The sequence below is a fragment of the Rana temporaria genome, chromosome 9 (assembly GCF_905171775.1).
Source record: "Rana temporaria chromosome 9, aRanTem1.1, whole genome shotgun sequence".
NCBI classification, from domain to species: domain Eukaryota; kingdom Metazoa; phylum Chordata; class Amphibia; order Anura; family Ranidae; genus Rana; species Rana temporaria.
In genome coordinates, this window is record NC_053497.1 from 28,507,329 (window position 1) to 28,522,115 (window position 14,787).

The 14,787-nt window shown below is 42.1% G+C and overlaps 1 protein-coding gene across 1 annotated transcript in view; it reads left to right on the top strand.

The window, feature by feature from the left end:
* LMX1B (LIM homeobox transcription factor 1 beta) overlaps nt 1-12,452 on the top strand; it is a 248,105-nt gene extending 235,653 nt beyond the window's left edge. Inside the window, 1 exon segment of the mRNA XM_040323024.1 lies at nt 11,588-12,452. Coding sequence (XP_040178958.1) covers nt 11,588-11,745 — 158 coding nt within the window. The 3' untranslated portion in view covers nt 11,746-12,452.
* The last annotated feature ends 2,335 nt before the right edge of the window (nt 12,453-14,787 follow it).

Here is a 14,787-nt window from a genome sequence, read left to right on the forward strand (position 1 = left end):
TCAGATGAATAGACATTTTCAATGTTTTTAATTTCCACACGTAAGATTTTGTATTGTGTTGGACAGAGGTTCACTAACTTAAATGGACTTTCTACTCATTCAGTAAAACAACATCAATGGGTCTCTGTTCCAAAATGGAACCAAAGGCAAATGAAGCCATAGACAATTTTTAATCTTCAGCCTTTTTGAAGAAATAATCAATGATCATGGTTCTGTTGTAGTAAAAAGATCAGTAATCTTAATACAGTTCCTACTTCGCCTTCTACTATTACCGTAGTTCCAATTTAACTGAGGAGAAAGGGAACTAATAAACTTAAAGCGGAGTTCCACCCAAAAATGGAAGTTCCACTTTTCGAAACCCTCCCCGCCTCCGGTGTCACATTTGACACCTTTCAGGGGGGAGCAGATAACTGTGTAATACAGTATTTTGCTCCCACTTCCAGGCATAGATAGCTGCATGCGCAGTAGGGAACCAGGAAGTGAAGCCACAAGGCTTCACTTCCTGATTCCCTTACTGAACATGGTGGCGGCAGCACCCGAGAGCCAAGGGACAGATCGGCTTCGGGTGCTGACATCACGGGCGCCCAGGACAGGTAAGTGTCAATTTAAAAAAAAAAAGATTTGGCAGACCTCCACTTTAACCTAATATTGAGCAGATCCTGCACTAGTAAATACAATTGTGAATAAAAAGAGAAAAAGGAAAGAAAAAAAACTTGACTGCAGCACTTACCAATATCTACACACACAAATATACCAAATATACTTTACAAACTGTATTGCACTGTCAGATAAATACCACAAGGAATCTTCTAATGCTGTTTTTTAAGACCTCCTTAGTTGTGTGGTCTGAATATCTGGCAAGCAGCAGAATATTTATTTGGTGTCTGGTGCACAATTGTTGCATAAAGAAGTCACATTCACGGTGGATTATATTTCTTTCATGAAGAATTTATATTCACGGTGGACTTTATTTTTAAATTTTTTTGTTATGTTTATGGCTCTTTTTCATTTTTTAGTGTAATATTGTATTATCAATTTTCATGATCACTTGTGGTATTGATTTGACAATGCAACACCATTTGTAAAATAAACTTAAACTGCACTTAATCTAAATCTCGCATGACTAATTTAAGAGCACTTAACTCAACACCGAGAACAGGCTTCTCGAGTTGTACACCATGATAATGCTGGCAATGTTTGCCAATGTCTCTGTTCTGATTTGTGTCTAAGGAGTCCAACAGTTAAAATAAGCTAGTCCTATAGATTAAGGGTAAAAAGGTTAGTACACATAGGTAGCAGCAGAGGTATTCTGAGTGTTTATCTTACACAAACAGGATGGAGCTAGAAGTGCTGCCACAGAAATAGAGGCTGATTTACAAGATAACCCTTGACATTCGCACAATTCTAATTCTGGCCTCTGATACTTGTGCTGGATTTTTTACTCTTGGTATACAGTATAACCTAATATGTAGTGAAAATATCTGATAGGATTAAAATATATGTTTGTTTCTTGGCATAACATAACCTTACCCATCAGTTTCTAAAGTGTCCATCCTCTCAACTTAAAAATGAAAAATCACTCAAATCCCCGAAGACTATCCAGTTTACCTTGAGGATTTTATTCTAAACTAACATTCATTTGCTGACTGACAAGTTCTATTAGAACTTGCTTTTCTTTACAATTCACCAATTCAACTGCCTTGTAGAGGTAGCCCATTACAACCAAGGATAGATTTGCTTCTATTTTCAAATCTGCATTAGAACAATAGCAGCTGTAATCTGAGTGGTTGTTTCGGTCAACACCTCTTTCCTCTGGGGATCATTCCAGTATATATAATCTGGTGTTGAATGCCTCAAGAGTTAACGATAGTAGATACAAGACAGTTCTTCAGATAGTTCACTGAGCTGAATGTACCCTTAATAAATTAAACATTGTGCTGTTAAGATATATTTATTTTTTTATTTACTAATTATGTTGCCATTTTTTTTATAAAATATTTTTTAATTCATTTTGCAGTTCATTGCTGCTGATCTTTTCCAGTCTTTCTTATGTCCCATGCACTCTAGGCGTTTAGTTTCTGTGCATGGCTATCTGCCATTTAGCTGTGGGTGGAGGGTACTATTTCCCCATCCAGCCCCACTGTTGGCTGTTAAACTCCTGCACCTAGCAGTATGAATGTTTAGGCCAGTATGCAACCCAGAGACAAATGCCTGGAATGCAGACTTGTGTTTCGGTCTTTTGTCCCTGCGTGCAAACCACCCACCCTTAATGGCAAGTCCTGTCCAACTGCATCAGCTGCCAGTCTCTTATGCCTAGTACACACGATCGGTTTTCCAGACGGTCAAAAGACCGCCGGGAAAACCGAGGGGAAAACCGAGAACCAGCTTGGTCACTTTTCCCCGTACACACGGCCGGTTTTCCCGACAGGAAAACTGGCAGGAGATTTTTTTGTCCAGGAAAAACGGCCATGTGTATGCTCCCTCGCAGTGTTTCCCAAAACTGCAGGGGAAAATAACGCCACAATTTGCAGTGGGAAAAAAGAGAACTTGTTCTAATTTTTTAAACCACAGTTTTCCTGTCGGGAAAACTGCTATGGAGCATACACACGTCCGGTTTTCCCAGGCAATGGAAAACACGGCAGTTTTCCAGATGGGAAAAATTATGGTGTGTACTAGACCAGTGTTTCTCAACTCCAGTCCTCGGGGCGCACCAACAGGTCTTGTTTTCAGGCTTTCCATTATTGTGCACAGGTGATTTTTTTTTTTTTTTTTTTTTTTTTTTTATTTCAAATAGTTTTTATTGAGGTTTCAAAGTATTTTGTTACAAGTACAATGATAAAGTCTTACAATCTGACATATATATGACATCGTACCGATAATAACCAGTATGCAGATGATGATTGCGCCCCAAAGTGCGCGGGGGAGTGGTTTGGTAGTAAACAATAACAACGGAAGAACATAATCCAAACCACAAAAAACAACAAGGAGTTCTCTATGTGAAGCCAGTGTTGGTGTGTCGAGATTCTAACATAGGGAGCAAGGGGTTAGGGGTTGGGTGGGATGGGGTAGAGGGGGGGGGGGGTAGTGGGGGGGGGAAGAGAGGAAGGAAGGAAGAGCACCAATGTGGGATCTGTTATATATTCAGTGGTATCATTTGGAGTATTTATTGGAGTACCAGAGGATCCAGGGGTTCCAGAGGGCAAGGAGTTTGGGGAAGTTGGGCTTCCTCCTAGCTAGGATTGTTTCATAAGTGTGGTGTGTTTGTACGAGGTTAATCACTTCTGTGAGTGTGGGGATGTCTTTTGTTTTCCATTTCCTGGCAATCAGGAGTTTTGTTGCCAATAGAATATGTGTGGTCACCAGCCGTTGGTTGGGTGGAAGGTCATCGATGGTCAGGTGTAAGATGGCTAAGTGGGATGGTAAGCATAGGGGGAGATGGAAGATTTCTTGTACGAGTTTTTCAACTGCGGACCACAGTTGGCATACGTGTGGGCATGTCCAAAAGATGTGGAGAAGTGTGCCTGGTGAGTTACATTCTCTCCAGCACAGGTCAGAGGTGTGTGGGTAGAATTTGCCTATCTTGTGGGGTGTCATGTACCATCTCATCAGTAGTTTTTGAGTCAGCTCCCATAAGGAGGTACAGGAGGTGTACTTGTAAACAGATTTGATAGCTGTTTGCCATTGTTCATCAGTGAAGTGGGTTTGAATTTCAGATTCCCATTCGTCCAGGGGTTTGGTTCTGTGGAATAGGGTCTTGTCTTGGAAAGTAGAATACAATATGGAGGTGCCTCTGGGCGTACTAAGATCGCCCAGGAAGTAGTTCCATATCCGAACGGGTAATGCTCCCTCCATGGAGGGGTTTGCTGCCAAGCACTTCTGCAGTCTATAGTAGTTGAAGTAGTCCTTGGCGGGCGCTAGGAACTTTTGTTGGAGTTGTAAAAAGGAGGTATTGGCCACTAGTGTTCGTAGTTCGGAGGTGGAATGTATGTGGCTCGTGAGCCAGCTCGGGATGTGCAGGTCGGGCGATAGTAACTCTAGTGTCTCTAGGGGAATAGGGATAGGTTTGGTTAGTTGGTTTGTCCATCGGGTGTTGTGCAGGATCCTCCATGCCTTTACAGAGGCCTGGATGGTCGGTGAGAGGAGCGACATTTGTATGTTCTGTGTCGTCGTGCTAAGTAGCCACCTGGATAGGGTAGGTCCTGGTGTCATGGTATTTTCTATGTCTCCCCAGAGTGTTGTAGGTGAATTGGAGAACCATTCTCTCATTTGGGAGAGGATGGAGGACCAATAATAATCTCTTATGTCAACATGACCCATCCCACCTACTGATCTGTGTTTGATGAGTTTGGAATGGCTACACCGGGATTTTTTACCTTGCCAAATAAATTGAGTTAGGATGGATTGCAGGGATTTGAGGTAGGAGTGGGAGACGGGTATGGGTAACGTACGGAAGATGTATAACAGTTTGGGTAGTAGCATCATTTTGAATGCCGCTAAGCGGCCTGCCCAGGAGAACTCATGTTTAGACAGGTGGTTGGATTCTTTTATCAGTACTTGTTTAATAGTGGCGTAGTTATGTTTTGAAGTCTCGTTTAGTGATTTATATAGAGTTACTCCCAGATATGTTATTCCGTCTTCTGCCCAGGGATATGGGTAAGTGTGTCTGAGTATGTTGCTGGTGATGGCATCTAATCCTAGATCCAGAATGTGTGATTTTTGTTCATTTACCCTATAATAAGAAACAGCACTAAATCTTTGTAATAACCGTTGTGCCGAAGCCAGGGAGGATGTTGGGTTTGTGAGTAGAAGGATTACGTCATCTGCGAATAAGTTTATTTTGTGGTCTATCTTACCTATTCTGAAGCCCGTTATGGTGGGGTGGCTTCTGACGTGCTCCGCAAGGGGTTCCATAATCAGGTTGAATATGAGCGGGGATAAAGGGCATCCCTGGCGGGTGCCGTTAGTTATGGGGAAAGGTCGCGAGAGCATCTCTGAGGAGTATACTTGGGCCGAGGGGGAGGAATATAGTGCTAGTATGGCTGATAGTATGGTGCCTTGGAATCCGAATTTTTCAAGGGTCGCCCTCATGTAGTTCCAATGGACTCTATCGAACGCCTTCTCCGCATCCAAGGATAGGAGCAGAGAAGGCGTTCGTGTGGTCCCAGCGTTATGTATGATGTTGAGGATTCTGCGGGTAGCGTCGTATGTTTGTCTTCCCTTCGTAAACCCAGATTGGTCTGTATGGATGAGTAAGGGCATCAGGTCGATCAACCTGTTAGCAATAATTTTGGCATAGATCTTGGTATCTATGTTGAGCAAAGATATAGGGCGGAAGTTTTGCGCGTGGGTGGGTTCCTTGCCTGGCTTCGGCAGTGTGATAACTAGCGTGGACAACATTTCTGGGGGGAGAGAGGAGGAGGAGGCAGCGTCATTGAAAACATTTGTAAGGTAGGGTGCTAGCGTGTGGCCGAATAGTTTGTAATACTCACTAGTGAGTCCGTCCGGGCCCGGGGATTTGTTTGGGGGTAGGTTGGAGATGGTTCGTAAAATTTCCTGGGGGGTGAACGGGGCATTTAGTGTTGAAAGTTGGTCGCCAGACAGTTTGGGGAGTTTAATTTCATCTAGAAAGGTCGAGATGTCATGGGGGGAGAGTTGAGGGGTAGTGGGGTCATCTCGTAAATTATATAGGGTATTGTAGTAATGGCGAAATGCATCTGCAATAGCCGAGGGATCTGTCAATTTTTGTTTGGAGGCGGGGTGGTAGATATGGGCAATCTTTGTTTTGGTATAATGCCCTTTAATCCTGGTGGCCATGGCTTTCCCGGCTTTATTGCCGGTGGAGTAATGTCTGGCTCCGAAACGGGTGTGAGCTTTCTCATATGATTCTAGAAGATGGGATCTCAGTTCCTGCCTAAGGAGTCCTAGTTTGTTTTTATGGGCGTTGTCAGGATGAGATTGATTTCGGATTTCTAGTGCTTGGATTTCTTTTTTCAGGGAATCTAGGCGCTGTGATCTCCTCCTCCTCTCTCTAGCTCCCAGTTGGATTAGAATTCCCCGTATAAATGCTTTATGGGCATTCCATAAAATAGAGTTATCTTCTACTGAGTTAGCATTTAGTTCAAAAAATTCTGCTAAGCAGGTCTTAATGTAGTCTGAGTACAGAGGTGAGTTCATGAGGATTGAGTTGGCCCTCCAAACCCTCGAGGCAGATGCTGATGGAGAGTCATTGGTAGTTAGGGTGACTGGCGCGTGGTCTGACCACGTGATGGTGCCTATTTCGGAAGCTGAAGCAGTGGACAGGGTCCATTTATCAATCAGGAAGTAGTCAATCCTAGTGTAGGAGTTATGGCACGGAGAGAAAAAAGAGTAGTCTTTTTCTGTAGTGTGATGGCAGCGCCACACGTCGTACAGATCTTGAGAGCGTATGAAAGCGCCCATGGGTGCTGATGTCCTGGAGGTTCTAGATGAAGCGTCCATAGAGTTGTCTGGTACCATATTAAAATCTCCGCACATGATGAGGCGGCCTTGTTTAAATCGGTTTATCTTTTTCATCAATTTGGACAAGAAGCGAATTTGGTTCTTGTTAGGGGCATATACCGTCACAATGGTGTGACGAACACCGTTTAGTGAACAGTCTAGGGCTAGGTACCTTCCATTAGGGTCAGTGAGGGTATTGTGTACATCAAGGTTCACCGTGGTCTTGAAGGCCATAAGTATGCCATTCTTTTTGTCAGGGCCGGAGGCTTTAAATATTGCTGGAAAGTCCTTGTGTGTACATTTGGGTTCTGCAGTGAGCTTAAAGTGTGTCTCTTGTATGCAAAGGATGTCACAACCGGAATCCCAGGCGGTCTTCCATAGTGAGGCCCTTTTGGCTGGGTGGTTGAGGCCTTTCACGTTAAGAGATAGAAATTTCGGCATCTTGGATATGGAGTAGTGTTGTGTTTAATGAAAGAGGGGGTACTCACAGTTCGTGCGGTGCGTAGGTAGTTTCAGAGGTAGGGTTGCAGGTCCTGAGGTTTCCAGAGGATCACGGAGTAGATTCTTCAGGCAGGCTGTGAAGCGGTAGAAAGGTGCTCTTCCGGGATTTTAGACGGGTAGAAGGGAAAAGAGGACAATGGTTAATGCACAGAGGTTCAGGTACGGTAGGATCAGTCCGGGGAGTGGGTAGTAGGGACAACAAACACAAACAAGGGTCAGTGGTGTATCAGAAATCCACTGAGCAAATTCGGGGGGTAAAAGTTTGTGTACTAACTGTATCGAGCAGGCACTGGACCGGAGTGCTTCTTAAACTTGTGTTAGGGCAGCACTGTGATGTGGTCACTTGATCCCACTGTGGTGGGAGTTAATGGAGGTGGACATCTGTTTTTCAGTGCCCTGGTTGTGATGCAAAGGATCCCCATCTGGGATGATCTTCCACTTTTTGAGTAGACCTATTCCTTCTTCTACGTTGCGGATAGCATGTTTAATCCCATTCCTGGTCACCAGTAGTTTGGTCGGGAACCCCCATTGGTAGGGTATTTTGTGATTATTTAGTGGCTTGGTTATGGTCTGCAGCTGTCTGCGTTGTTGTCTGGTGTATTGGGATATGTCTGCATATAGCTGCAATTTGGAGTACGGTGGTGGTAGCTGGTCCATGCGTCTATTCTTGGCCAGAAGCATGTCTTTAGTGTGGAAGAAGTGTATCTTCATCAGCGTGTCACGGGGGATTTCTGCAGCTAGGTGGGGTGGTTTCGGCAGGCGGTGGATGCGGTCTATGATGGTTTCCACAGGAGGGAGGTCTGGTAGTAGGGTGGAAATCATTTTCCTAGCGTAATTATTGAGGTCAGCTGGTATGATCGACTCAGGTATGCCGCGAATTTTGACATTATTGCGTCTCGATCTGTCTTCGAGGTCCGCCATTTTAGCTCTCACCCACTGTTGTTCTTCTCTAACGTGGTCATGGGCGTCTACTAGATCATTTACCGTTTCTGTCATGGCGCTCATCTGTGTCTCAACGTGTCCCATCCTGCGACCTACATGTCCCATTTCTAGTTTAAATTCTGCTAGCATATGAGAAATGTCACTGTGGAGGGAGCTGTGTAGGGAGGTCAGCATTTCCTTGAGCTGTGTGTCTACCACAGGCTGGCCTGATGTAGGGAAGGCCGCAATGGGGGATGCTGTGGGAGTTAATGCTAGGGGACTGTCAGGCCTTACCTCTGAGGCCTGCGGGTCTGATTCGAGGCGCATCCGTGTCTTGGCAGGGCTGTTGGAGATGGATGGAGGCCCCGGAGCTTGTGGCCCTCCGAATAGGTCCTCCTCGTCGGGTAAGTCCGTGTATGAACGGTCGCCTCGTGGGGAGCGGTCGCGGGCGCCATCTTCGATTCGGCCTCCCGGCGCTGTGGCGAAGAAGTCTGTAAGTTTCCGCGGCACTCGTTCCTCCTTTCTCTTTCTGGAGTGTCCGGGCTGGTTCCTCAGCGTGTGAGGATCTGTCTCCTGCATTTCTGCGGTCTGTGCTGCGTTGTCGGCGGGTCTAATCTCCGGTCAGTGCAGGAGCTGAGGAGTCAGCCGTCCATTCAGCTCGATGGCTAGCCACGCCCCGTGCACAGGTGATTTTATCAGTTTCACTGCCTTAGTAATTACCACAGCAGTTTGATCTGAGGGAAATCCTGAAAACATGACCTGTTGGTGCGCCCCGAGGACTGGAGTTGAGAAACACTGTACTAGACTTCAGAGTTTGACAAGTTACTTGCATTGCGCTTCGCTCGCAGTTAAATGCTAAACACCCAGTGTGCATGGGGCTTTATTCACTTCATGTCTACATACTGTAAACTTGCTCCAGTGCCAACTGCATAATGTTGTAGTAGACTGGCATCCTGGCATCCTGAGAGGAACAATGGTGAACCATGCTTGCTCAATGTGTGTTAGCATGGCCACATGTAGTCTACATTAGTGCAGCATGTGGCAGGTTGACAGCCAATTTGGAGACACTCATCACAACGGAAAAAGCCTAAACAAAGATCATTATGGCAGGATCATCAGGCATTATTTAAGAGAAAGCTAAAATTTAAAAGAAAGATAAATATTTGAAGAGTTACAAAACAACTTATGTTAAATCAATGTGAATGCTAATATGAGATTTTAGTAACTGGGTTTATATCTACTTTAAAGCCCCATACACACTATCAGTTTTCCTGATGGTTTTCTCTTCAGGTTTACCAAAACCATCTAATATGAGGTCAAACCTTAAGCGTTTCAATTTGAATGCAGTCAGGCAGGTCCTTGTACTACATGGTTTTGGTAAACCTGAAGAGAAAACCATCAGGAAAACTGATAGTGTGTATGGGGCTTCACATATGCTCATGTTTTAAACATAAAGCTACCGTGCCAAATTTATATTTTATGATAACCTACATGATTCCATAGTATATTCAGAAAATTTGCATTTGTGCAAGTCCAAAATAAAAATTTTAGAGCATTCATTATTATACAATTTGCATTTTAGTCTTTTGAGGCTGTTATTTCGTTAGAGTACATAATGTTTCCTTATATCACATAAGAGCTTTGGAAATTATATCTATCTATGTGATTTCCAAAGTCAGCTGATCAAACACAGCCATTGTGAGACTCCCTAACTAGTATCATTTAACAGTTAATCCACTTAATACTGGTATTTTGCTTTTGTGTACATGTAGACTAGTTGAACTATCCTAGGCTAGTTGAACTATCCACTATTTATATCTTCTGAAAACCCTTGGCATGGGGCTCCCAGGTTTTTTCAGACTGCAAATGCTTTGTGAACAAAAAATGCTTTGTGTGTTTTCTTGTTGAACAAGCCTGCTGCAAGTCTGACCATGCAATATCAAGATACACTAACTATTGCATTGTATGTTAATCATGAGTAACTCAGTGTGTCCCCAGATTTTGCCTGGGGACATACTCACTTTAAAATTGATCAGAGCAGCTTGCAGTCTGCCCAAAAGCTTGTTAAAAAAAAAAACAACTACAAAAATATATACATACACAACAGGCATATAGTGGGGTTTGTTCAAATTCAACTGCAAAGGTAGAAATACACTTTAAGAGCCTGTGTTGATGGGCTTTTGTTCACAAAATCCAAAACCTGCATGAAGCAAGTAAACTGCAGGTCACATGCATCTGTAATGCACCTGTTAATTTCTGAATATTCTGAAAAGCTTCTGAAATGGATGCCATTGACACAAGCACAGTGTACTTTCATATTTCCCGCGTCGTATCTTTAGTTTGAATCCTCAAACCAAGATACGGCGACTTCTGGGTTAGATCCGACAAGTGTACGTCTTCGTACGCCTTCGGATCTAAGATGCAATACTTCGGCATCCGCTGGGTGGCGTTTTCCGTGTTGGGTATGCAAATTAGCGATTTACGACGATCCACGAACGTACGCGCGGCCGTCGCATTTTCTAACGTCATCTGTAGTCGGCTTTTTCCGGCGTATAGTTAAAGCTGGTATTTTTCGGCGTATACATAGACTTGCCATGTTAAGTATGGCCGTCGTTCCCGCATCGAAGTTTGAATTTTTTTTTTTTTGCGTAAGTCGTCCGTGAATAGGGATGGACGTAACTCACGTCTAAGTTAAAAAAATGACGTCCTAGCGACGTCATTTAGCGCAATGGACGGCGGGAACTTTCGGGACGACGCATGCGCAGTTCATTCGGCGCAGAGACGCGCTTCATTTAAATGAAACCCGCCCCCAACCCGCCCAATTTCAAATCCGCCTCCAGAAATACACTACGCCGCCGTAACTTACGGCGCAAAATCGCTGAGGATTCGAAAATGCGCCAGGTAAGGTACGGCGGCGTAGTGTATCTCTGATACGCTGCGCCGTTCTACATGTATGTGGATCTGGCCCATAGTTACATGGTTAGTCTGGTTGAACAAAGACACAGTTCTTCTAGTTCTGACTCGACTACAAGGCCATAAACGTTATCTTCAGCTTCATGTAGGGCTTACATGACCTGGTGTTCTATTTAGCCCTTGCATCAATTCAGACAGCTTAACTCAATGAATAAACTCACTGTTAGAGAGACAGACGATGAATCCTTTCAAATGTTCAGTTTAATGATGGATATTCATAGGTAGAAAAACGTTGGTGTTGTAAGCCACATGGAAAGTTGTTACAGTATGGTGATATACTGAGCAAATGCCTGAGAGACAGGAAGGGGAAGGGAATATTTAGAACTACGGTGGGAGAGGGAGTTCAGCTAGACCGAAGGGAACAGAGCTTAAGACACAGAGTAATAATAAATCACATAGTGTAACACAACACATCTAGTTCAACCAATAAAACAATATGTATTTATGTTTTAACAAAAACATAACATCAACTTAGAAATAACCATGTGCTCATCTGAATAGTGGTTAATCTAGAAAACATCTCTGTGCATATCAAAACTGTTTGCCTTAAGCAACAGCTCTACCTTTATCCCATTTTGTTTTTTATTTTTTTATATATAAATGATGACAGTGAAGACATTAGATTGTAGAGAAGGTTTCAATATATAGTGATATTTTGACTGTACTTTTTACAATATTCTTGCATTCATGTAATATGAATATGTTTCTTTTACAGGGAATGACACCATCTTCCATGATATTGACAGTGATACCTCGTTAACAAGTCTCAGTGACTGCTTCCTGGCTTCTTCAGAAGTCAATTCCATGCAGGCCCGTGTAGGAAATCCAATTGACCGACTGTACTCCATGCAGAGTTCCTACTTTGCGTCATGAGGGCCACCTTGAATTTCTTCCCTACCAAAAAATAAAAACATGGACCCATAGAGACTATTTACAGCCATATCTGTGCAGTTGTCCTTCCTAAAGCTGAGCAGTGAGCAAGACAGAACGTCAAAGAAGCCACAGCCTAAGTGACTGCACCTTACAGGCCCACGGAAAATTTTGGAAAAAAGCATGAGAAAGTACTTCAGAAACTTTTTTTCTTCATTTTAAAATACACTCCTTGTTAAAAAAAATGGAAGAAAACAGTATTTGTATAGAAGTGTGTAAAAAATAGAATTCCCCTCCTCCTAGAATAATGCGAAAATTAAGCCACTGATTTAAGGTTCTCCTTGTCTCCTCTAAAACTGCATGAGTGTCACCGTGATGTGGAATTAACAAATTTGAACTGTGAGAAATTATTGTAAATGTGATGTTTTAAACTATTTTATTATTTTTTTTTGTTTTGTTTTGTTTTTTCTTTTTATATTTTTGGTTTTCTCCATAGTCAAGAAGGGTAGATCTTAGTCATTATATCATACGAGCAGGCAACTTCTTCTTAAGGTCTTTGCCAATACAGGAAGGACTGCATGTTTTTTTCTGGCGAGAAATCCATTTTTTAAATTAATGGTCTTATGTTCTTTTAAGGTGCTTTAAAGATTTAAAACAGAAAAAAAAAAGAAAAACATTAATTTAATAAAACATACAACAGTAATAATGTATTTCAATTGGTCAAAATATTGGTTTATTTTTGAAAGTTTAAAATGCTATAATGCCAGGTTGTTGCATTTGCCATCCTAATGCTGGAAGAGATATCGGTGCATAGATGAAGCCACAACTTGGTTCTCTAGGCTGGATTGCTTCTAAGTTGCAGCACCCTCTGTGCCCATAGTAAGGAATCGATCGCCTTTATACATTATCCCTGCTCTTGTTATTGCTTCCTCTGTTCCTCTGGGTCATCAGAAATGATATTAAAAAAGTTTTTCCTTTTATAAAAAGCCACACATCTAGAGAAAACTCCCAAGCCCCCCCCATACACTCGCAAGTTTCCTGAAGAAGCACTGCTGACATTCTCGCTGTCCACGGATTTGCTTCTATGATGCATTGCTAGGCAAGGCTAGGTATTAAGTATCAGCCTCAAAATGCCCTGCCTTCCATCTGATGCCATGGATTTGAATTACTCATACATTTTTGCCTTGTAGCAGGGTTCGTGATGAGCATCCAACTTTATGAAATGTCAAAGGAGACAACAGAACGGTTATGTAGCACATATGTGTGGGTTGATACATTGGAGGACTGCTATTTATGTGTATTGGTCATGGGTACTTTTTACAATTTTAAAAAGTATTTATAGAAAATGATAATGGGATTTTTAAGGTGCAATAACACAAAAATACATATACAAAAATATAAATTTATTGAAAAACGATTTGGAAATAATATAAAAAGATGTAAAACATTTATCCAACATTACAGTATAATTGATAGATTATTTGAAAATGTCTCTACATATGTTTCGCCAGTATTATGGTATCTTCAGGAGAGTGAATTTGTCAGACACTATCTACTAGAATAGAAAAATTCAATATAAAAAAAACATACAAAAACAAAATGAACACAATTTCAAATATGGTGATACAAAAATGGATTTAAAGCCCCCAATGGCTGGGACTCGAAAGAAAGACCATATGGAAAGGGACAATTACTGTACCTGTAGATGGAAACAATCCACCTATGGATGGAAATAGAGGCCAAGGAAGGTCAGAGGGACCCCTAGACATATTGGATCATCTGGTGTACCACAGAGGCCAGTAATTAAAAAATAAATCCCATCAAAAGACAGATTATAGACCCGTTATAGGATGTTCTAAGGGTAAGAATATAAAAAAAAAATCAGTCTTAAAAATGTCATAATATATACGGAAAATAATCTATATAACGAAGAGATAATAATATCTGGTACTCTTCTAATTTTTCTAAAAAAACACCATGATCTGTCAAAAATAATACAAATCAAAGCCAGAAACAGAGAGACAGCCCAGAGGAATGATCAGGGAGTCCATGGAACTAACCTGTATAATGTCCAAGCAAAAATAAGGGGTTCAGATGTGAATAGGAAAAGATCCAAGAGGATTCAATAATATCTCCCAGTTCCCGGATAGACCACCAAGATCTGGGAAGTGTATAAAGAACCAATCAGAAAGGTACACAAGATGTAATAATAAAAAACACTCCAGAGGAGTATTTTTGATAATCACCGCAATGGCAGCTTCCTAAAAAGTAATTTTGCCAGGAAAACCTCTTTAAAGATGCACTTAGGACATGTGTGACATATACTGTACATACACACATACATACCTACACCTATAAATCTGCTATAAATTATTACATTATTCCCTGAATATTTAACATTTTTAAGTGGTATATTTAGTGGATCTCAACTCATCACAAAATAAACAGTCACTATTCCTTCTGAAATGTAATTTTTTTTGCAAGAAACTTTTCTCCAGTCTGCATGGAGAATATGGTAGCTTGATAACTTGATACAATCCACAGGCAGTTTAACTAACCAAGTAGACACAGGTGTAGAATCCAATTTAGTATAAGCCAACTGTGGGCTTACAAGGTAAGTTTTTTTCTTGAAGGTAAAGAGATCTTCAGCATATATTTAAAACAATGTTGTCTGGTACAGTTTCATCAAGGCCCCATTTTGAAGCTTTGGGTTCATGGTAGATAAATCATTGTTGTAAACAGGGATCCAGTCTAAGGCCTCGTACACACCACCGGATCTATCCGCTGGAATTGATCCGCGGATCAGTTCCAGCGGACAAATCCGGTCGTCTGTACGGCCTAGCGGATATTTACTCGCGGAGATTTGTCGGCCGGATCGATTTCAAGCGGATATAAATTTCTTAGCATGCTAAGAAATCTATCCGCTTGAATCGGGTCCAGCGGATTGATCCGGTGGTCTGTACAGACTCACCGGATCAATCCGTCCACTCCCCTCCCTTGCATGCGTCGTAATGATTCGACGCATGCGTGGAAGTACTTACATTC